This window comes from Schistocerca piceifrons, chromosome X (genome assembly GCF_021461385.2).
Source record: "Schistocerca piceifrons isolate TAMUIC-IGC-003096 chromosome X, iqSchPice1.1, whole genome shotgun sequence".
In the NCBI taxonomy this organism is placed as follows: domain Eukaryota; kingdom Metazoa; phylum Arthropoda; class Insecta; order Orthoptera; family Acrididae; genus Schistocerca; species Schistocerca piceifrons.
This window is the reverse complement of record NC_060149.1, coordinates 654,063,569-654,088,133: the sequence shown is the minus strand read 5'-3', so window position 1 is coordinate 654,088,133 and position 24,565 is coordinate 654,063,569. Positions and strand designations below refer to the sequence as shown.

The 24,565-nt window shown below is 39.6% G+C and overlaps 1 protein-coding gene across 4 annotated transcripts in view; it reads left to right on the top strand.

Moving 5' to 3' along the window:
- LOC124721188 (GTPase-activating protein and VPS9 domain-containing protein 1) overlaps positions 1-24,565 on the top strand; it is a 362,758-nt gene that overhangs the window by 306,360 nt on the left and 31,833 nt on the right. For all 4 annotated transcript variants that reach the window (XM_047246031.1, XM_047246029.1, XM_047246032.1 and 1 more), the window contains 2 exons: positions 18,400-18,514; positions 19,315-19,387. In XM_047246031.1, coding sequence (XP_047101987.1) covers positions 18,400-18,514; positions 19,315-19,387 — 188 coding nt within the window. The remainder of the gene's footprint in view (positions 1-18,399; positions 18,515-19,314; positions 19,388-24,565) is intronic.

Sequence of the window (24,565 nt, the reverse complement as noted above, 5' to 3'; positions counted from 1 at the left end):
TAGAGGGCCAGTTCTTAGCACAAAGTCTACTTACAAATATTCACTCCTCATGGCTTAGAGCATGCCCTCTGTAATTGTTGACCAACCAGCTACTACAGTCAAAACAGTGTACAGCAGTACAATAAGGGAAAGCCCAAAATTTTTGCTCCTTTCAGTGATTTATTTTCCAGCACAGGCTGCTTTCAACACTCTGTCATGTCATCATACAGTGAAGGACTCGTCTCATCTGACACCTGTCGTGAGATGCTACCTGCACATTTGCGACTAGCTCTCTACACTCTGCTGCCTCCCTTCCATCCTGCTCTCTCACATCAGAGAGACCTTCACAAAAGTGCCTCTGCTGTAGTTTACCGGAACTAAGCAAGTGACCTGTCTAATATCTGCTGTCTCGAACAGTGATTTTGGAGGGTTTCCTCAATGTGTATGTTATTCTGTGTCCTTACCATAAGTTATAGGGACCTACCTACTGGGTGTTGGTATGGTGACAAATTTGAAGGCATTGTTTCACTGATAGTATCAGAACAGTGATTGGACATTGGTAAGCTCTGTGCTATCTTCAGTTCAGTCAGTAAGTTAGTACCACATTCCATATCGTATTCACAATAAATTCTTCTACTTTTAATGTGTTAGTTAAACAAAAGATTTTTAGAAACAATTTATAGCCACACACAGCATCCAAAAAACAGCTGACAATGTTTAGTATGTTGTGCGGGAAGTCACACTACCCAGTTTTCAAGAAGGAACCCATATCCAGAAATACACGGTTTTGACGCTGAAGAGCATCGAAGTCTGAGATGGGTGTGTGTGTTCCACATTACATCAATATACCAAATGTGAGTAGCATGTTGCTCTGTTGACATAACAAATGGGCTTCGAACTGCATACATCCTAAGTCAATGCAGAGCCTACATAACGTGATGCAGAGCCTTATGCACATGAGCCAGTATGTGTGGTTGTCTTTGAAGTATTTCAGTTGCTCCATGGGCTTGAGCAGTAGGTCATCTGCTGAAGCTACAGGTGTACCATACACCATATTCTCCATACTACCCCACAGAAAATAGTAGAGAGATACCCAATCAGATGACCGTGTTGGCCATGGAACTGGTCCACCCTTACCAATCCATCAGTTGGGATATGCAACATTGAGGTGATTCAGCACATCAACACCAAAGTGTGCTGGAGCTCCCATCATGTTGCAGCAACATGTCAGTGCAAACATTTAGGGGCACTACAACGAGTGGGGTAGGCAAAATGTGTGTGATAAATGTGACATAGATCAGTCATCTTAGTCTGTTTGGCAATAGATATTGCCCAGTGATACGGTCAACAATTGTCCTGGCCCAAATGTTAATACTAACTCTTTGTTGGTGATTTTGAATCACCTGCACACACAGATTTTCGTCCACCCAAACATGCATGTTGCTCAAGTTTAATATGCCTTCTCTAGTAAACGTTGATTCATCTGTGAATTGTGGCTGGAGTGTGCATTACCATAAATACCACTGCACAAACTGTAACTGTCACGAGTGGCCTCTTCCCAGAATGCCTGAACTTCCTGCAGATGGTATGGATGGAGCTGGTGTTCATGGACAACATGCCACATAGCACTTTTACCCATGTGTGTGCCTGTGCCACCTGCCAAGTGCTAGTGGCTGGGTCCTCTTCTAACAATGTCAGCACATACTCTCCAACCTTAGTGATAGAGCCAAGCGTGGATGACCCATCATGTTTCAGCACCCACTATAGGACAATCATTAGAGTGGGGATAGTATTTGCAAATACCAAGCACAAAGTGCTACTTCTTTACTGTACAATGTACACAGTTCTGGCAGAAAATAGCTACGTGCAACTCTCTGGTTTCACTGACTCGTCTATCAATGACTGCGAATGTGGAATGATGTGGGGTATGTCTGTTTGTAAAATGTTCCGCATACAATCTTGCAGCAGCTCTCCCATTTCAGTCCACTTTGCTGTATGCAAGCACCATGTTGCTCATTTCCGCAGCTGTATACTGGTACATGTCACATTGCTGACAACAATGTTACTGCAGTAACAGACCACACAAGGTCCGCGGTAGGTTGCACACAAGGGCTGCGTGGGAGAGTGTAGCGCATGTGCAGGAGTGTTATTACGCTCAGGTTGTCCATCTGCAGTACACAGGTGATTGAAGGGTTGCATACCTTCCTTATTCAGGTGCCAAAATAAATTGAAACAAACTGTGAAAACAATTCATTGTCAGACTGTGACGCTTTCCAGCACCCAAGTGGTGCATTTTTGGATGTGGGTTCCTTCACAAAAGGTGATCTGTTTGCCTTCCCGCACAACACACTAAGCATTGTCTGTGTTTTTTTGGAGAGTTGTTAGGGGGGTGGGGATCCGACACCCTGTATAAATGACTGTTCAAATCCCTCTTCAGCCATTCAGATATAGGTTTTCCTTGGTTTGCTTAAAGGCTATGTCAGGATGGTACCTTTGAAAAGGAGACAGGCAATTTCCTTACCTATCCTTCCCCAATCTGAGCTTGTGCTCTGCCTCTAATGACCTCATTGTAGCCAGGACATTAAACCCTAATACACTATGTGATCAGAAGTACCCGGACACCCCAAAAACATATGTTTTTCATATTAGGTGCATTGTGCAGCCACCTACTGCCAGATACTCCATATCAGCGACCTCAGTAATCAATAGACATCGTGAGAGAGCAGAATGGGGTGCTTCGCGGAACACGGACTTCGAACGTGGTCAGGTGATTGGGTGTCACTTGTGTAATATGTCTGTATGCGAGATTTCCACACTCTTAAACATGTCTAGGTCCATTGTTTCTGATGTGATAGTGAAGTGGAAACATGAAGGGACACGTACAGCACAAAAGTGTACAGGCTGACCTCGTCTGTCGACTGACAGAGACTGCCGACAGTTGAAGATGGTCATAATGTGTAATAGGCCAACATCTATCCAGACCATCACACAGTAATTCCAAATTGCATCAGGATCCACTGCAGGTACTATGACAGTTAGGCAGGAGCTGAGAAAACTTGGATTAATTGGTTGAGCGCTGCTCATAAGCCACACTTCATGCCGGTAAATGCCAAACAATTCCTTGCTTGGTGTAAGGTGCGTAAACATTGGATGATTGAACTGTGGAAAAATGTTGTGCAGAGTGACGAATCACGGTACACAATGTGGCGATCCGATGGCAGGGGTGGGTATGGTGAATGCCCGGTGAACATCATCTGCCAGCATGTGTAGTGCCAACAGTAAAATTCGGAGGCAGTGGTGTTATGGTGTGGTCTTGTTTTTCATGGAGGGGGCTTGCACCCCTTGTTGTTTTGCATGCACGATCACAGCACAGGCCTACATGGATGTTTTAAGCCCCTTCTTATTTCGCATTGTTGAAGAGCAATTCGGGGATGGTGATTGCGTCTTTCAACACAATCAAACACCTGTTGATAATACATGGCCTGTGGCGGAGTGGTTACATGACAGTAACATCCGTGTAATGAACTGGCCTGCACAGAGTCCTGACCTGAATCCTACAGAACACCTTTGGGATGTTTTGGAACGCCGACTTCATGCCAGGCCTCACCGACTGACATCGATATCTCTCCTCAGTGCAGCACTCTGTGAACAATGGGCTGTCATTCCCTAAGAAACCTTCCAGCACCTTACTGAACATATGCCTGCGAGAGTGGAAGCTGTCATCAAGGTTAAGGGTGGGCCAACACCATACTGAAGTCCAGCATTACCGATGGAGGGCGCCACGAACTTGTAAGTAATTTTCAGTCAGGTGTCCGGATACTTTTGATCACATAGTGTAGCTGTCAAGAAGAAACAACCTTGATCTACATTTGAAAACACTTCTGTCATCTGTTAGGAATTTTATTTCCATGGACATATTGTCTAATAGTTTTATAATTGTATATTTAATTCATTTCCATGCAAAAGCTAGATTTTCCCCTCCTTCTGTTTTATTTATGAATATCTCTTATTACGGTCAAACTGCAATGGATTGTTAACAACAGATTTTATCAATGAATAAAGGTACTGTGGGGTTATGTTTAATATTCTAAATTGTGTAAACATGTGCCTGTAAGGTTTACATATGTGAACCCGACACAGTTCTAAATAATTTCATTTGTGCAATGAATACCTTACTCCCCAGGATGTAATGCTTTACTACATCTGAATGAAAACATATTAAATTATTGATTTCTAGGTCCCCGAAGTTGGCAATTATTTTTAGCAAAAAAATAGCTGTACTCAACTTTTTAGCAAATCCACAGTTTCATCTAATTTTGAGTTTCGTCAGTATGCACACATAAGAACTTGGATCATTATTTCTGTTTATTATGTGTTGTTGGTACCCAACAGTTATAGTTGGTGAGGTATTTTTGACAGAACAAAACTGAATTAGCTATGTTTTTTCAAAGTTTAGGGATGGTCCATTCGTGCAAAACCAACTAATAACTTTAACAAAACTTTTATTATATCCCTTGTAGATGAATCTTTATTTAAGTCACCTGTAATTCTTGTGTCATCTGGAAAAGTGACTAATATTTTCTCCTGACTCAAATAAAGTGGAGAGATAAAAATAACAAAGTGAGTTCCCAATTTTGATGGAAAAAAAAACATTGTACAAGTCAATACAGCCATGCATGTCCACAACATGCTTTTCTCGGTGGTTAAGAAGCCAGTTGCCAAGTCAAATTTATGATGCAGATCAACAACGTAAGCACAAATACATGCTCCTGCAAGTGTAATTGCGAAGTAGCCATTACATCTACTGTGGTAAGAAATGGAACAATCACACGAAGTACTAAGGGAACCAAAAAGACAACTTCATTACAACAAAGAGTGCCACAAGATAAAACAGGCAGCATACTAAAATGCCCTTCACCACCAACATCGCCACTGAAAGACAAAAATCACATGAGTGAAACTGATGAATATGGAGAGGACCCATCCATGGAGGTAATGGAGTACGAAGTCTGTCAGAGGAAACTAACAAGTCTCTCCTCTGAACCCGTGACTGACATATCTGCAATCGCAGAAATAAGGAAAAAAAGGCAGATTTAGAAAGACCTCCCCAATAAAATGACTCCCGTCCTTTGCATGTGTCTTGGGGAGAGTCATTTTAGAGTGTCTGTTGCCGTTGTATTAAAAGGAAGGATGACCCCATTGTGGAGAGGGCTAAAGGGAGTGTTGGTTGTATTAATTAGTGATGTGAGTATTACTCTTGCCTCTCCTACAACTTGCAAACAGTTACTGCGATAGTTTCATGTTAGCTTATAGTATGAAACTATGCTCCCTATACCTATCCTCTAACAATGGTATAGTTCCAGAGGCTCTCGGGAATCTTATTACAAAGCTTCCTGTGTGTTCCTCCTTTGTGCAGACTTAAATGCGAGTAACATGCTATGGGCTTCTACAACTACCTGTCCCTGGTGTCAAGTTATTGAGAACCTCATTTCTGACTTGATATCTGTAAACTATAAACAAGTCATACATATTCAGTAATTGTGGTGACTTATAATGTTTTGTATTATATATATAGTAATAATACATGCTCAGGGGCATGCATCCTGCGTGACGTGTGTGGTCACCACAGCTCCACAAGCTGGGTCTGGCATTGCTTCCACTTACTTGTGCCAGGCTCCTCACTTTCATCTGTCCTATCTGACCTCTCTTGGTCAACTCTTGTTCTTTTCTGACCCCAACGATATTATGTATGGAGGCATAGGGTGTCTTTCATTTTCATGCCCTTTAATGGTCCTTGTCTGTCTTTGGCCGATTTCTTCAATTCTCAAAGTGTCGGACCCCTTCTATTTTTCCCGTCTTCACAATTTCGTGTTGTCATCTTTCCTCCTTCATTATCAGCTATCTGAATAACATTCAGAATTGTAATTCGAGGATTTATCCTCACACCAAGATGACACCTTAGACAGTCAACCATGAACAGTCTTTTGAAGAATAATTCCACTGACTGCAACCATACGTTGCAGGAAAGACAGCATTCGGGTTCGGTGGGCTGTCATTCAGAAGATAATGATGGATTGGAGCCTCTAGCAACTCAACAGTCGGTATAAACCGAAAAACATCAAAGGACTAAACCTAAACAAATCTCATTCTTCTTGAGACACCATGTTAACTCCATGTGCCAATTAGGAAAATAAAAAATCGTTACTAATATCATGAAGAAACAAAATTGTAATCATGACTCTTCAAGAAATCAGAAACAGTGATCAATGGACTTGGAGGGATACAGACTTTATAAAAGAATCCCTGGAAAAAGAGTCATGAAAAACTGTGCACTATTTGGCAATGGATTTCTTATAGATCTCAAAATTATCGACTCTATCATAGACTCAAATCTCTGTCCCCCAGACTTGCAATTCTAACTTTGAAATCTGCAAATAAGACATACACGATTATCAATGCACATGCTCCCACCAATCAGAATAATAATACTCTGAAGGACAAAGAAGAAACACAGAAATTTTGGGATCTCTTGGATCAAGTCTTAATGTACATTCCTCCATCAAACATAAAAATTCTCCTTGGCAGCTTCAATGCTCAACTGGAGCAAGAAAGAAGATACAGAGATATCATTGGAAAATGACCAGCACATAAAAGAACCAACAAAAATGATCAAAGGTTAATTGAAACTTGTAGTAACCATATCTTGGTCTCTCAATCAACATGTTTTGAAAGGAAACTTCACAAACTAAAAACCTGGAAACACCCTGATATCTGAAAAGGCGAGTGGCAACTGGACCATATATGCATGGATAAATTTCACCATCGTGAACTCTACAACATCAAAGTTTTAAGGAGTGAAGACTCAGGGTCAGACTACTATGTTGTGAAGATCAAAATAAAATTAACACCAATGGTAAAGAAAAGATCTCAGAAAAAATCTAGAAGAAAATTCGACCCAACCATCTTAACAAAAAATGAGGAATACACTAGGAAATCAGGTGAAGGATCTGTACGCTAGAAGAATTAATCACCAAATTAAAATTCAAAGCAGAAGAGTTGGCTCCAATAAATCCCAGGAAGAAACATGAGTGATGGAATGAAGAATGTGACCAGGCGTTAGAAAGAAGACACCAACCTTGGATAATGCATCAAACCCCAAAGTCTGAAGAATCACATCTAGAACTAATTAAGCAAAGAAAGTCAACCCATAAAATCATCAGGCTGACAAAGTGCAAACATCTTAAAAAATAACCTAGAAAAGATAGAAGTGAACTTCCAGAAGAAACAGTCAAGAGATTATTACAAAACCTTTGGGAGATATCTTAAAAGGTATGAGTCCCCAACATTGATGCTGAGATATGTCAGGATAGTTGGCACATAGTAATCAAGAAAATGCAGAGATCCTTGCAAAGACCTTCAACAAAATTTTAAATTGTGATGACCCACTGGAAACATTTCAAGTAGACAATGAAGCACCTATCTTAATCACCCCAGACCTAATAGATCCTCCAACTATCAATGAGGTAGAGGTCGCAATTCAGGAACTAAAAAATTACAAGGCATGTGGTGAAGACCATGTATTTGCAGAAATCTGGAAGACTGCTAGAAAACCTGTGGTCATAAATCTCCACCAACATCCAATTGAAATGTGGATCACAGAGAAAATTCCAGAGCACTGGAATTCGGGAATAATCCATCCATTATTTAAAAAAGGAGATAGAACCAACCCAGATAATTAGAGGAATAACCCTTCTTGACTGCACATACAAAATTTTGTCCCACATAATTTACAATAGGATCAAAAACATTCTGGAACCACAGCTTGGAGAATATCAAGGAGGATTTCGACCATACAGAATCTTTCACAATAAAACCAGGACTCAGACAGGGTGATAGATTGTCCCCTTTGCTTTTCAATGTGGCCCTCGATTACATCATGACAATCTAGCAAAAAGAAAATCCATGTAAAATCAAAATTGGAGGAAAACCAGCAATAAGAGCAAACTGCCTTGGGTTTGTTGACGATTTAGCTCTCTTAGCCCTTGTCATGAAAGAAGTTCATGCTCAGATCCCAAGTCCCCAGAAAATTGCTTCAAAAATAGGATTACAAATATCCTCAGAGAAAACGGAAATCATGTCTATGACACCTCTTTGCATAGGTAAAATCTCCATAAATGCACAAGTAGTTAACATAGTTCTACAATTCAAATATCTTGGAGAAATTATTTTGCACAACTTGGGTGAGAAAGTAACATGGATAAATAGAACCAACAAAATGAAAAAAAAAAAAAAAAAAACCACAGTTTCCGACCTGGTCGACATATAATAAGAAATGCCTGTCAGTAGACACTAAGATCCAACATTACAAAACTGTAACTCTCCCAGAAGCAACTTATGCAAGTGAAACCCTGTTCAAAATTAAAAATGAAAGAAGTACCAGTCAATTCCTCAAGACTGAACAAAGAATTAGCAGAACATGCATCAATAAAAAATACCAGGTTGATCGAGTCTGGAGAATCCTCCCTAATGAAACTGTCTATTGCTGTCACCAACACAATGAAGAAGAAAAGAATCTCATATTTCTTTCATGTCTTATGGCTACCTGACAACAGAATTTTAAAACAACTAGTGAGGAGAAGTCTCGGAAAGAAGACAGGAGGACAGTGGGTCAAAGAAATTCAGCAAGATCTTGAAGGAGTTTGACTTAGGATTACTGATGCAGAGAACAAAAACAAAATTAACACTCTTCTTATGTATCGTAAATTTTCAGCAGAAATGACACACAGAAGACTGGTAGAGATTTCAGACAAGTTAAGAAAATTGTGTTCGGAACGAATGAAAAAGTACTGGGCTGAGCTCCAAAAGCAAGTAGTTCGATCTTCAAAGAGAAAGTAAACATGGAACGACTCAAGTGGTCCAATGTGGCCAATCAAGTTAATAAATAAAAAATAACTTTTGTTAACAAAACCATTGTTAATAGTATTATGGAAGTGACACAGAATTTTTATAAGAATTCCTTTTATTTTGTGTGGTTTTTAAAAAATTAACTTGTGTTTCAAGTGAATAACATCCAGCTTATATTAATTGATGTGCTACTGCTAGCGTTGGAATAACTTGAGGTTTGCCGACTAACTACAACTTTACCTACTTCTAAACCTATTGTTCCTACACTGTTCTACATTCCCCACATTGGTATGTGCGTGCATCAGCAGTCCTCGAGTCCATGTGTACCTGTGTGGGTGGCCATAGCATTCTTTCTTTCTTGAATATTTCTTATATATTTTAAGGTTTCGCGTAATTAAATTTATATGTGACTTGACTTATTTCCTGTTGTTCCTGTTGGATCATAGGGCAGCAGTAAAGACCTTCCATCTGATTCTGTTGGCAGGCCAAACCTTTCACTTCACTGAATGTTTTACCAGCGTTCAGAGCTGCTTCTTCCACCGTTCTTTTCCATGTCTTTTTCGGGCGGCCGTGTCTACGTGTTCCTTGTGGGTTCTAGTCCAGTGCTGCCTTTTCAACAGCTAATTGTTGTCTGCGTATTGTGTTACCAATTCACCTCCATTTTATTTCCTTTATTTGTTGACGGATTGGTCGCTGGTTTGTCATCCCCCACAATTCGTCATTTGATATAACATCTGGTCACTTCACATTTATAATTTTCCAAAGACACCGGTTTATGAAGACTTGCAGCTGGTTTACAATCATGTTTGTTACCTGCCATGTTTCCCAACTTTACAGGAGGACTGACTTTACGTTGCTACTAAACAAGCGCAGCTTGGTTTGTCTCGAGATGTTCTTATTACGCCAGACAGGGTACAGTTGTACAAGGGCTCCATTTGCCTTCTGTATCAGACTCCTTACATCCTCCTTGGCCCCTCCATCTTTACAGATGGTACTTCCTAGATATACAAAGGAGTCTACTTGTTCCAATTCCTTTCCATACACTGTTAGCTTCGCTTGTTTTTCAGATCGCATTCTTCTTTCCTTAGTTTTCTGAACATTTATTTTAAGTCCTGCAATTTCTGTTTCCTCTTTCAGTCTTTCCAACTTTCCTTACATGTCTCGCAATCTTTGCGAGAGCAGACAGATATCGTCAGCAAAGTCCAGGTCTCCAAGCCTGTCTTGCATTCCTCACTGATTACCTCTTCTGCTACCGTCAACATGTCTTTTCATTACTGTGTCCAGTACCAACAAGAACAAGGTAGGTGACAGAATACGTCCCTGCCTCACCCCAGCATTTGTTTGGATAGATTCAGTAAATTTTCCATTGTATAGCACCCTACATTCATATCAATCATACATGGCTTTATTAATAATAATTATTACATTTGATGGCATTCCATATTCTTCCAAGGTATGCCACATAACTCTCCTATTAAGAGAGTCAGTCAAATGCCTTTTCAAAATCAATAAATGTATGGTAGTGTGTGTTCTGCCATTCTGCACTGTGCTAAAGTATTATACGCAATGTGTTGATGAGATCGACACAGCTTTTACGCCCTCTAAACCCAGCTTGCTCTTTTCTCAGTTGTGCCTCAACTTTTCTGACCATATCGTCTCAAACAATGAATGCAGTAGATTTATGGTGGTGTCAGTGTCTGCTTGTAGCACCTCGGGTGCAATATTATCCATTCCTGGAGCCTTCTTGTTCTTTATCTGCTTGAGAGCTGTTTTAATGCCAGTCTTGGTGTGTTTACATTGATTCTGTCACTGGCATCTGGAAAATTCCATTGCCTCTCCCTCTCTTCAGGTTGCTCTCTGTTTAAAACTTCTGATAAATGTTCTCTCCATCTTCTAAGTTAGTCTTCTTCTGTCGTCAACATTCGACCCTCCTTGCTTTTCACAGGTCTGTTCTTGTTGAAAACCGAGCGAGGTGGCGCAGTGGTTAGCACACTGGACTCGCATTCGGGAGGACGACGGTTCAATCCCGTCTCCGGCCATCCTGATTTAGGTTTTCCGTGATTTCCCTAAATCGCTTCAGGCAAATGCCGGGATGATTCCTTTGAAAGGGCACGGCCGATTTCCTTCCCCATCCTTCCCTCACACGAGCTTGCGCTCCGTCTCTAATGACCTCGTTGTCGACGGGACGTTAAACACTAATATCCTCCTCTCCTCCTCTCTTGTTGAAATCTTTTTTGGACAACATTCTAGTGATGCGGTACAGTTCTTTTGCATCACCCCTTGCTGCGGCTGTCTCTGCTCTCAGAGCTTGCTCATCCATCCACTTTCTCTTATCATTATCTTTATTGAGAGTCAGTAGCTGCATACTCAGCTTGCATTCAAGTTTTCTGCTGTCTTGTTTTACTCATATTTAATTTTGCCTTAATCTCCTTCCTACAGCTGATCAAATTCCATGTACACTCAGACTCCAATCTTTCGTCAAATGGTTTTTAAAGCCAAGGACCTGTTTGCTCACATTGCAATAGATGTCCTTAATCTGAGTCCATGTATCATCAACACTATTTTCATCATTTTCCTGTGCTTCTTGAAGTGCCTTTTAGCGGTTCCTTAACTCAATACAGAAACCTTCTTGTTTTGCTTTTATTCTAAGTTTTCCCACATCATATTTTTTGTTCTGTTGTTCGGACTTTCTATTTGTAGCCATGATTCTTAGTCTAAAATTTGCAGAAGTAAGGTGGTGATAACTGCCAACATCAGCCCCTCGTTTATTTCTCACATTCATCAGCGACCTTCTAAATTTTTTTCTTAGTGCCATATGATCAATTTAGTTTTCCGTTCTGTGAGCAGGGGGTTCCCATCTAACCTTATGGGCAATTCTTGTGTGGGAATAATGTACATCCAATCACCAAATCATAACTGGCACAGCAATTTGTAAACATATCCTCATTTTCATTCATTCATTTCCCCAAAACAATGGACTCCCTTTACATGCCCTAGGCCTTTATTGTTCTTTCCAACTTTTGCGTTTAGGTCTCCCATAATAATCAAGATGTCTGTCTTACTGGTACTTTTAATGGTGTCACTTAAGGAGAGGTAAAACTCTTTTCTTCTATTTAGTATCTGAGGTTTCTGTAGGAGCATAGCATTGGATGACTATGATATTTCGAATGTTTGTCTTAAAACATGTTGTCAGTAGTCTTTCTGAAACCAGTTTCCCTTCCATAAGGCTCTTTTTCACTCGTTTGGTTAACAAAAGTCCAAATCCATTTCTGTGTTCTGCATCCTCTCCAGGGGGTCCAGTGTATAAAAAGGTGTATCCATCTTGTGTTTGGATTTCTCCAAAATCTAGCCATCTCACCTCACCAAGTCCAAGAACGTCCAACCTGTAACTCATCATATCCTTTGTAACCTGTTTCAGTCTCCTGGCTTTTCTCAATTTTCTAATATTCCAGAAACCTATTTTCGTTGTCCTTTTCATGCCAAAGGTCATCATTTTTGAGTCCGCCCGGCTGTTCTTTTCTGCTGTTTCTTTAATGATTTGTTTCTGGGAGTGCCAGTGATTGGCCCACAGCTCCCTAGTCTGGTGGTGGGCTGCCACTTAAGAGCCTCCAAACTTGTCTGATTTTCTTTTAAGGGTTTATGCCGCTAGGGTGCTGGCTTCCCTATGCCTAAGAGCCCCCCTACCCTTTATTATGATTTGAGATGGTAGGAAAAGGACAGGGTAAGGACATGCTTGGGATAGGTGAACAGGACCGGTGGGCCATTGTGGGACACACTTTGTCTGGCTCCTCCCCTCAGCCAATCCGGCATGGATGACCCTGCTGGTAGCTAAGCCATCGCTGGCATAGCCCTCAGGATCCAGAGCACTCAAACCTCCTTGCCTGCACGGACAGTGCTACTGTAAGGCGAGGTGTCCCCTGAGGAGGAAATTTATATGTACCTGTAATTATCTACAATGGAGGAAACACTTGTGATCTTTTGATGTTATTTTTATATTCAGAGCAGCCACTTAATCTTATAGACTGAAAGTTAAGCTTTTGACTTTTATACATTGTATGTAGAATTGTATTAATTGTAATCCACAAGCTTTGGTCACTTACAGTTTTTTGCAGATCACAATCTAATTGTCTGCAGTCTCTCTCTAGCCACCACAATATCCATTGGACATATCCCGGGAAGTGCCAATAAACAGTGGACAAGTGTAGTGTGAAAGACCTCAAAAGCACACTCTGCTGAATTATCGCAGTATTGTTTTGTAGCTACCTAGTCAAATGCAGTGTGCCCAGTCACAGGCAGGAATGCCCAAAATAGCACTGAAGATAGCTCTGTCATATGACCACACCATATGCAATTGTAATTTAGTGTCAGCAGTGCTAGCATGGGAATATTGTGCATAATTTTAGCCACTTGCTGAGTAACATATTTTACACATTCTAGAAAGGTTCTATTCTTGTCTAGAAGAATCTATCTACGAACAATGCTGTGTTTTACAGGGATTCTGTTGAGCCTCATGGAAGGATTTCTGGCAAGAGAAAGTCTTCCCTTCTGATGTATGTATGTATGTGGTTTTATGAATAGCTATAGTCATTTTGTTACCCTTGTCTTAGCATCAGCTAATTAGACTACATTGCTTTACTTTTGTTTTACTTCTGTTAATGCTCATCTTATAATCTCTTTTTAAGATACTATCCATTTGATTCAACCATTCTTCCAACTCCTATACTATCTCTTGACAGAATTACATTGTCACTGCCAAACCTCAAAGCTTTTTATTTTTGTCACTGAACTATAATTCCTTTTCCAAATTTCTCATTGGTTTCCTTTACAGTTTGCTTGGTGTACAGATTTAATGAAATGGAAGATAGGCTACAGTACTGTCTCACTTTATCAGCTACTGCTTCCCTTTCATGTCCTTCAACTCGTACAACTGCAGTCTGATTTCTGTACAAATTGTAAATAACCTTTCACTCCCATTTTATCCCTGCTATATTCAAAGTTTGAGAGTGTGCAGTCAGTGTTGTCTAATCTTTCTCTAAATCTACAAATGTTATAAATGTTGGTTTACCACCCTTCATCTTATTTTCTAAGAGAAGACGAAGGGTTAGTATTGCTTCGCATATTTCTACATTTCTCTGGAACCCAAACTACTGTTTTCAGGGGACAGCTTCTAACAATTTTTCCGTTCTTCTGTAAATAATATTTTTGCCAATATTTTGCTACCACATCTTATTAAAGTGATGGTTTGATAGTATTCACACATGTCAATGTCTGCTTTCTTTCAAGTTTGAATTATGACATTCTATTTGAAAGTCTGAGGGGATTTTCCCTGTCTCATTTACCTTGGACACCAGGATGAATAGTTTTGTTGCAGCTGGCTCTCTGTAGGGTCTGTAGGGTCTCAACAACTCTGATGGAATGTCATCTACTCCAGGGCAGTTGCAAATGCGATTTTTTTGTATTTCATACAGCTGTTGATCATACCACTGTAAAATAGTATTACATGCCTAGACAGGCCCGACAATAATAGTAAAGGCTCTCCCTGTGTGGGACTCGCAGCATCTGTGCAAGTGCAGGATGTGGACACGCAGTGCCATGGGAGTTTGGGTCGGTCCAAGAAGTGTGCTCGGATAGCCAAAGTGGTTAAGACGACCGCTCGCATGAAGTGGGAAATCTGGGTTTGAGTTGTGTTGTGGCATAAATTTTCACATGACACCTAATAAATATGCAGCTGAAGTTTAATTGTATTAGCAGTTGCAAATCTGTATCATTGAGATACACAAGCTTTACCTCTTCAACAAGGTCCATTCTTCATTGACGACCTAAAGGTGAGGTGCCTCAGGGCACTACACATGTTGGAGTATCTTAGTTCAAGTCTTGGCTAACAACAGGTTGCATCTGCTCCATTTCTATAAAGCTTTTTCTCAATTCTAGTCGTATTATGGATGCACAGTTTATTGACAGCAAGACCCATCTGCCTCAAAATCAATGGCACCATGCACTATGGGGGGTCTAGACTTGCCCAAGGTGCTTACAGGATCATCTGTGCTGAGGCTGGTGAGCTACCACTTTCCATCCAATAATCCTCGTAGTCCATGAGGCACGCAGATTCCTCTCTATTCTAGAATTGCCTGTATACAAAACTGTTGCTCACCTTCATGTGGAGTAATCTTCACAAATTGTTCACAAGCAACCCCAATTGGGATCTGTGCAAAGCATTATCTAGTGGCACTTGGTGTGGGCTAATACCAACTCCAACTGCCACTGTGGTTACTAAAGAGACCCAGAATAATTTTAGATTTAGTGAGGTACATGAGAGAGTACACTCATTGAAACAAGTTTTTTTTTTTTTTTTAATTTGATTATTAATGAAATTTTAGATGAGCATCACAACCATGTAACTGTATTCTCAGATGGGACTAAGGAGTGATTTTCTTGATTGTGTTCCCTAAAATAGTTTGACACAAATTTACCATATTAATGCAGAATTACATTCAATCTTGATGACATCAGAGCAGATGGGATGTATCCTTACTGAGAAATTCCTTATGTTCTCTTACTCTCAAAGTGCCCTTAAATCTATTAACAAATGTATGCAGCAGAAAATTATGTCCAGAACATCCAGAATTCTCATTTCCACCTACAAAGGCAGGAGAAGGAGATGTCAATCTACAGGGTACCAAGGCACAAGGGATTTCATGGAAATGAGTTATCGGATGTGGCAACCAAAGACCTATATTCTTAATTGGGTGGATTAGTGTAATATCACCCTGCATGTCCACACTGTTGAGGTGCAGGATTTTGTGTCAGTGGAAAGGAGAGTGGTTGGAAGTGACGAACGAGTCATCGTTGGCAGAATCAGCTACTCAGCTGTGGCTTACCACCTCCTGACCACTGAGGTAAGATGAAGTTGTTCTCACTTCCCTTCAGACAGGGCATAATTCAATAACAGATGGCTTCCTGCTCTGGTGGGAGTACCCTCCAATGTGTGGGGCTTGTGACATATTGATTTCAGTATGACCGATCTATCAGCTTAATAAGTCACAGCTGCAAAATACTAACACGAATTCTTTACAGACGAATGGAAAAACTAGTAGAAGCCAACCTCGGGGAAGATCAGTTTGGATTCCGTAGAAACACTGGAACACGTGAGGCAATACTGACCTTACAACTTATCTTAGAAGAAAGATTAAGGAAAGGCAAACCTACGTTTCTAGCATTTGTAGACTTAGAGAAAGCTTTTGACAATGTTGACTGGAATACTCTCTTTCAAACTCTAAAGGTGGCAGGGGTAAAATACAGGGAGCGAAAGGCTATTTACAATTTGTACAGAAACCAGATGGCAGTTATAAGAGTCGAGGGACATGAAAGGGAAGCAGTGGTTGGGAAGGGAGTAAGACAGGGTTGTAGCCTCTCCCCGATGTTGTTCAATCTGTATATTGAGCAAGCAGTAAAGGAAACAAAAGAAAAATTCGGAGTAGGTATTAAAATTCATGGAGAAGAAATAGAAACTTTGAGGTTCGCCGATGACATTGTAATTCTGTCTGAGACAGCAAAGGACTTGGAAGAGCAGTTGAATGGAATGGACAGTGTCTTGAAAGGAGGATATAAGATGAACATCAACAAAAGCAAAACAAGGATAATGGAATGTAGTCTAATTAAGTCGGGTGATGCTGAGGGAATTAGATTAGGAAATGAGGCACTTAAAGTAGTAAAGGAGTTTTGCTATTTGGGGAGCAAAATAACTGATGATGGTCGAAGTAGAGAGGATATAAAATGTAGGCTGGCAATGGCAAGGAAAGCGTTTCTGAAGAAGAGAAATTTGTTAACATCCAGTATTGATTTAAGTGTCAGGAAGTCATTTCTGAAAGTATTCGTATGGAGTGTAGCCATGTATGGAAGTGAAACATGGACGATAAATAGTTTGGACAAGAAGAGAATAGAAGCTTTCGAAATGTGGTGCTACAGAAGAATGCTGAAGATTAGATGGGTAGATCACATAACTAATGAGGAAGTATTGAATAGGATTGGGGAGAAGAGAAGTTTGTGGCACAACTTGACCAGAAGAAGGGATCGGTTGGTAGGACATGTTCTGAGGCATCAAGGGATCACCAGTTTAGTATTGGAGGGCCGCGTGGAGGGTAAAAATCGTAGAGGGAGACCAAGAGATGAATACACTAAGCAGATTCAGAAGGATGTAGGTTGCAGTAGGTACTGGGAGATGAAAAAGCTTGCACAGGATAGAGTAGCATGGAGAGCTGCATCAAACCAGTCTTAGGACTGAAGACCACAACAACAACATGACACATTTTAACTGAGTGTATTTTATATTCAGACAAGAGGCCAATGGTTAGTTTATGATCTAATCTGTTCTCTGGTTTAGCAGATGTTGAGGCAAATGCGATAAGATTTTAAAGACTTTTTGAATGTCTGACTTGCTCCCTAAATTATTATTTGGGAGATGGTCTTAGTATGATATCAGAATGGTTGGTTCATCTTTCCTTTCTTTCTTTTATTCTTTCTTTCTTTTCTTTTTTAATATGATCAGAAAGCCACACTTCAGAGTTATTTTTTAGCGTTATTAAGTTAGTATTTTAATAACACTTTTTAAAAATAAAAATCTGCTTCAGTTGTCAGTAGTTTCTTAATTTATTGCATGACTGGTTTCCAAACTAAAGCTCCATCTTCAGGTGCCAGCAAATAATGGTAGCAACTTAAAATTGTGGTGGTCGGATCAGTCAGACCGAGGGCATCACACCCACATCAAACGAATGTGTGGGAGTGTAGGACTAACAACCACAGTGCCCACCTGGAGAGTACGACACTTAGGTTGTGCAGGTGCTGTGGTTGCTGATTCTACACTCCCGTGTGTTTTTTTTACATGGGTGTGACACCGCATCCGCCCCTTGACCGACTGGCGCAACTGTCACATATTTATGTTCCCATAATTCTTTTGTGGCAGTTGAAGATTAAGCTTTATGATTCGAAACCGGTTGTGCACTAAATTAAGAAATTTCAGGCAACTGAAGAAGCAGATTTTGATTCTATAAAAATCTTCCTCAGTTGTGGATGTTCGTCTGATGAGGTATTTAGTGCTCTTTAACATTAATCAAGGTGATAACCGTACATCACTCTCTCTCTCTCTCTCTCTCTCTCTCTCTCTCTCTCTCTCTCTCTCTTTCTTTCTCTTTCTTTCAATTGCTGTTTTATTGTTAGTGCCATTTCAATTGATTAATTTAGTCACTGTTAAGTAAATGCTTCTCTTCTGTCACAAATGGTGTTTACAGTCATATGTCACTTTTTTTACTAGTATTAAAACTGTGTGATGCTACTCTAGAATGTATATACCTTATATTTACTGTGCAATGTAATGTGCTCAGCAAATTTTGTTGCATTTGTTGTGTGTAAAATATCATGTTTCATCTCTCTCATGCTCCACCCATACATTTATTTGGAGATCTCATCTAGCAAGCATTTTTCAGCATTCCAAAAGAAGCTTTCATATTTACTTTTTTCCAGCTGCTAGTAGTGCTCAAATAAGTCAAGCTCATACCGCCATTGAGAGGGCAGTGATAAGTCGCGTGTACCTCCAAGCAATATACCCAAATGGTGATGGCGACATCTCAAGAGATCAGTATGTAGATTTTTTAATACTGTATTAATGTTACTTATTTCTATCCTTATACTATTATGTCTTGAGAATTTATTTAATGGCAGTTGTAATACCACAGAAGTATTACTGTTTCGTGGTTTTATTGTAGCAATACAGTGGTCTGGTAGTTCACAACAGTGTCAGCCATTATCAGTTAACGTGTATGTTATTTCTGAATACTTAAGATATTGTTGAACAATGGAAAATCCAGGATGGAATGTAACAATATTAGAGAAGGAAAATTGCTACTCACCATATAGCGGAGATGCTGAGTCGCGATAGGCACAACAAAAAGACTCATACAATTATAGATTTCGGCCATTAAGGCTTTTGTCAGCAATAGACACACACACACACACACACACACACACACACACACACACACACACACACAAAAAAAAAACGCAACTTGCACACACGTCTCCAGTCTCAGATAACTGAAACTCCACTTTATCTGAGACTGCAGATGTGTGTACAGGTTGCATTTGCATTTGCATGTGTGTGTGTGTTTGGGGGGGGGGGGGGGGGGGGGCGCATGGGCGCGTGCGTGGATGTGTATCTATTGCTGACAAAGGCCTTAATGACCAAAAGCTATAATTGTGTGAATCTTTCTAGTGCCTATCGCGACTCAGCATCTCAACTGTATGGTGAGTAGCAACTTTCCTTCTCTGATATTGTTGAGTTTTCTATTTGCCATATTTCAACAAAAATATCATTATTGTTGTATGTTGTAGTTTGTAACAATTTCCATATTATTTAAATCTCTCTTCTCATGTTTACAGAGTTCTCCATGAACACATGAAAAAATTATCCATTGTAATCACCCCTGACCACAAGGATTTAAGAGTGCCTAAGGTTTGTATTACAAGCTTTGTCAACTGCAATTCATTAATTTGCTGTGTGCTATTAAATTTTGTAACATAGTAAATATGCCATTATAAGAGGTATAGCATCACCAAGTGAGTGGGCAAATACACAAGATTTCAGAATTTCCACGACTCCTTCAGTGGAAGAAAAAGAGAAACCACGCGAAGGAACATGATTTTCCACTGTGGTTTCTTAATTTCATTTACAGCTGTTTATTAATTGCAGGTTTCACTGGATAATCATCATCAGGCAACTTTATACATGAATGAAGATTACAGAATGATTATACTTGCTGTGAATTAGTGGTACAGTTAATATAGGAATGTGTGTCTGATTTCCCTTTGTTCTGTCTGGAGAAGTAAACAGTGCAATGGCTGACCTTATTGTAATTTTATTTATTTATTTATTTTTTTTACCTCACTTACTCATAGAAGGAAAGTGTAAAGATAACATAAACATAAATAGAGCTACAAACAAACAGTGATAAACCCAGAGCCGTTTTGTCCTGCAGTGCAGTCAGAAGAATGAGTGAGAGGAGAAAGGAGGTGGTTTTCTAGGAGAGGGAGAAGCAGCTAGGCAAGGGTATTTAAATGTGATGTCCATGAGCTTATCTTAGTGCTGACAGGATAAGTCACATGAATTACATAACGAAGTAGGAATTTTGGATTAGAGCAAGAGGAGGATGGGGGCTGGGGAGAGATGGAACAAATGAACAGGGGAGGATACCTGAAGGCATAGGTAGTGAATCATGTTGAAATCAAGCACATTATGCCCTGTACCCTGCAGCTTGCTTTCCCTTAGAGTGATCATCTTTAACACTTTGCTGCTGTTTGGTAGTGGCTCTTCATGTGGTAAGATAGCTGGTTGGTGGTATGCCTACATGAAATCCTCTGCAAAAGTTGCAGTTGAATTGATATATGATATGACTGCTCTCACAGATGGAATGGCCTCTGATAGGGAAGGAAATGCCTGTGGCAGGACTGGAATAAGATATGCTGGATAGGTACATGGGACAGATCTTGCAACTAAGCCTTTCACACTGAAATAACTTGGCTAGGAGGATTTTTCTAGGTGACCTGTCAACAGTTTGTCAGATTTTTATGATATGAGTCAGCAACCGTTATGTTCTGTTGAGCCAACTTTTACGTTTTTCTTGCTAATGATAAATAGGTGGAAGGAAGCCAAAGGGATCTGTTGCCATAGGAATCTGGATAAACAAGCAAAAAATTAGGTGACATCAGTGCACTTTATATATATTTTACTCAAATTGTTGCTGAAGAACTACTACAGTGTTGACAACTAGTGGAAGCTGTGGCTAGCTGTCAGCAGAGGTGCAACACAGGCATGCATCTGTGTACACTGAATGTTTGCATGTAGAGCTATCTATCAACAGCTCAGTGTAATGTTCGGCACCAGCTAACAGTGTGGAACTAATCTCTAAAAAGAAAAAGGAGCCCAAGTGCCCACCGCTTATAACACCATCCTGGCACTCTTCGTGGGTCGACGGCCTGAAAGTTCTTCATCGAGGCACCAACTCCAGCAGTATCAATAAGCTATGATACTATGCATATGATGGTCATTCTGCAGATTTTTTTTTTGAATATCTTCCTCTCAAACTGAAAGTATTAAAAATGGCAGTGATGCTCCCTACCTGTACATTAGCAGACCCCTTGCCCACAACCTTACTACTATCAATTTTCTGCTGACTTCAAACCCACCAACTTGCCCTCAAACAACCATGTACATACCCACATTCCTTTTCGTTTATTTCATTACTCCATGTATTATCAAAATTTAGAAAATCAATAAAAGACCAAAGTTTGGAATAGGTATAATATTAACTTTTGTAAAGCAGGTACATTGTATCAAGTAAACAGTTTGTAATTTTGATTAGTCAGAATATGGTGAAAATCAAATTTTGTCGATGAACCTTTTAAAGAAAAGGGGGTCATCTTGTATTCAGGGTCGTCTTACACTCAGGTACATTCACCTGAAATCCAATTTCAGTTGTCCTTTAATCAACAACCCCTTCTTGGCCCTTCTGGTGATTACACGTAAAATTAAATGTTACAAATGTTGAAATAACCAGCACCAGCAGCATCCTAGCAGTTGTCCCTATTTTATTGTGTTAACAAGATCATTAAAATCTGTAGACACAAAATATTTTTGGAACTTAACCACAAATAAATGTAAAATTCTGGGAAATTACTCTTGACTTCACAAAGAGAATTTGAACCAGCTACAAAAGAGTGTCATTCTTTACCAGAACTGCCTGCTGTATTTATGATAAATTCTAATACCCTCCCAACCACACACAGATTTGCTTCCACACCTCATCGCATTTTTTTCACCTCATCAAATCAATGTAATATCCTAGTTCAGCTTCTTTGCTGCTTTACTTTTTAAATTTATCCCAGTGCCAGCACAGTGAAAAATGTGCTCACAGATCTCCTCAACACCTTGGACACGTCATTCTTCTTCTTTGAAGGTAGAACAGTTTGAGAAAATGACACTAATATAACAGCTAAGATAACAGTATCTTTCTGCCTTCTGCTCTAGAGTGACCATCAGCGTCTCCTTCCAGATGAATGACCTATGCCAAGCATTTACAGGGAAAAGGGGGGCCAATTTGCTGAAGACATTATTCATTATAAAATTGCAAAATTAGTTTCTACTTTACCACCCCGGCAACTTACACCTCTAAATAAAATGTGCACTTCAAAATGGTGTCAATAGATGTTACCTTTCTAACATATCTTACAATCTGATAATGTATGATGCACTCTTGAACAACATTTCTGTTGTTATGTGTTATGACTATAACCATTTACAGTATGATTTTTCTGATAGCTCACACAATGAGTTTGATGTTAACCAAATATTAAAAAGGAACTACATGATCAGGCCTGAAGACCGCATGGTGATGACCACAGCCAAGTCATCCTGTGCCTACATCATCATTTGGATGTGGTATAGCGGGACATGTCTGCATACTGCTATCACAGTCACTGTCAGTTTTATAGACCTTGGAGCTGCTACTTCTCATCCAAGTAGCTCATCTTCATGGTTTCACAAGGCTGAGTGTAACTTGTTTCAGTCTTCCAATCAATAAAAAATAATCTTTAACAATACCAGGAGTTGAAACCAAGTCCTGCACAAACACACACACTGTCTGCTCAGCTATTGCAATGAAATTTTGTATGTTAAGGCATAAATTTTCATTACTGACATCACATCTTTGATGCTGAGCAGTTTGTATCCTAATATGTTGACTACTTTAATGGTGCCTTCACAGACAATCAAAACCATCTCAGACTTGATTCATAAACAAATATCCCATGCTGTAACCCCTCCATTCTCATAACTGCTGTAGCCACTAACAAGATACGTAGGAGTACCTCTCACATTACGCAGTACCATCATAAATGGAATGGATAAAGCACATTATCTATGTCCTGAAATGATGAACATTCTTCCTTGTGCTATATTTTGAGTGTTTTTCTTTGAGCTGATGTCCTTACTGGCTGGATATAGAACATTTCTTTTTGCCTTATGTTCATGGACACTGAAGTTCTTATTTGTGTATACCATAGACATAACAATATGGCTATCATATAAACAAGGGGCCAACTTTGGATTTTAATAGGGCTAACATAGCAATTTTATGTTTATCCATTTTCGTAAATGAACTGTGTGGATTGTGCACCAGATACAGCTGAGAACTGTCACTGAAATGTGCAGTGGTCGCAAATTGCGAGGAGGAGACAGTTCCATGTTATGTGCCAGCTCGTTTCCAAGTCTGCACCAACCATGATGAAACCACATTTGTTGTGCTTCATGAGAAACGAGGCCTGTGTGAGGATGGCTTTAGGCCACATTACTTTATTAAAGTAACCAGTCGTCCTCAACTTGTTCATTTGGAGTATGTTTATAAACACAAAATTTGGATATTGGACCTATTTCTTGGACAAAAAGTTTATGAAACTCATCGAATTGAGTGGAAACTGAAGTGCAAATATGTTAATTCAGCTCTCCTGTTGCATGCAGTGATTGAGAAAACCAGATACTAAACATGTATGCTGTTAATATTGTATCCTCAATGTCCTTACTACTTGATAACAACAGTTTGCACAATATTCTTCAGGCCAAGTGCACTGAGAGTGTGAAATACATTGCTTGGAATCATTTGTAGTGTGTGAAAGCATTCTAATAATAGAAAACTGCTAGAATGAATCTCTAGAAACGACTGTATTCCTAGCAGCAGCACTGTGTTTTCATTATTTTGTCACACAAAATAGAATCAAAGGACTGCTTTACAGATCAGATGTTGTAAAAGTAAGAGGATAGTAAAGAACTCAATAATTTGAAATTTAAAATCAGCAGAGCGACACAACTTCCACAAAAGATGTCGGCCTTTTTTTTTAAACAGTGGAAGAAATATGACTGTGAGGTCCTTGGTGTTCAGCAGTAAGTTATGTCTCAGTTGAGTTAATTGTTTTGATTTATTTATTTATTTGTTCCACTATTTGATGTATTTCAATTGCTACATGTTATATCATTACATATAGGCATTGACATTTTGATAATACAATGACAATTACTCAGTGTATTCTGCAATTCAGTGAATTTATAAAACAGGTTACAGCATAATACATGTATGATATTTTAAAGTGTATTCAGTTCTTCTTTACAGTATACTTGCAACCCAAAGTCCTCGATAATATGTTGGATGTATTCACCTGCCTTAGCTCGCGAGGTGCGGGACCATACAAATGTCGATGTGGTGCTACAGAGCACATCACGTTTGTGTGGTCTCGCATCTGTGGGCACAATCACCAGTTGTCCTAAACGTATGTATAATAGAAGATTTCTTATTGTTAATTTGTGTTGCGTATTTTAAATTAGAAGTAGCACCATGAAAATTTCTGTACTCTGATATGTGGTTCACACAAATAAACTGGATAAAAATTATTTGCTTGGCATGGCTTGTTGGCAATCAAATTTACCAAATACTGGTGAAGCTTTACGTTCTTGTAACACCTTCTGGTCCATAGCTTTATGTTACAAGATTTTAGATGTTGTTGGTATTTGTAGCTTGTAATGAGGCATTCCATTTTTGTTTGATTTCCCTGCCTGCTTTGTCACCTGCTTTTTCACTCTGTGGTT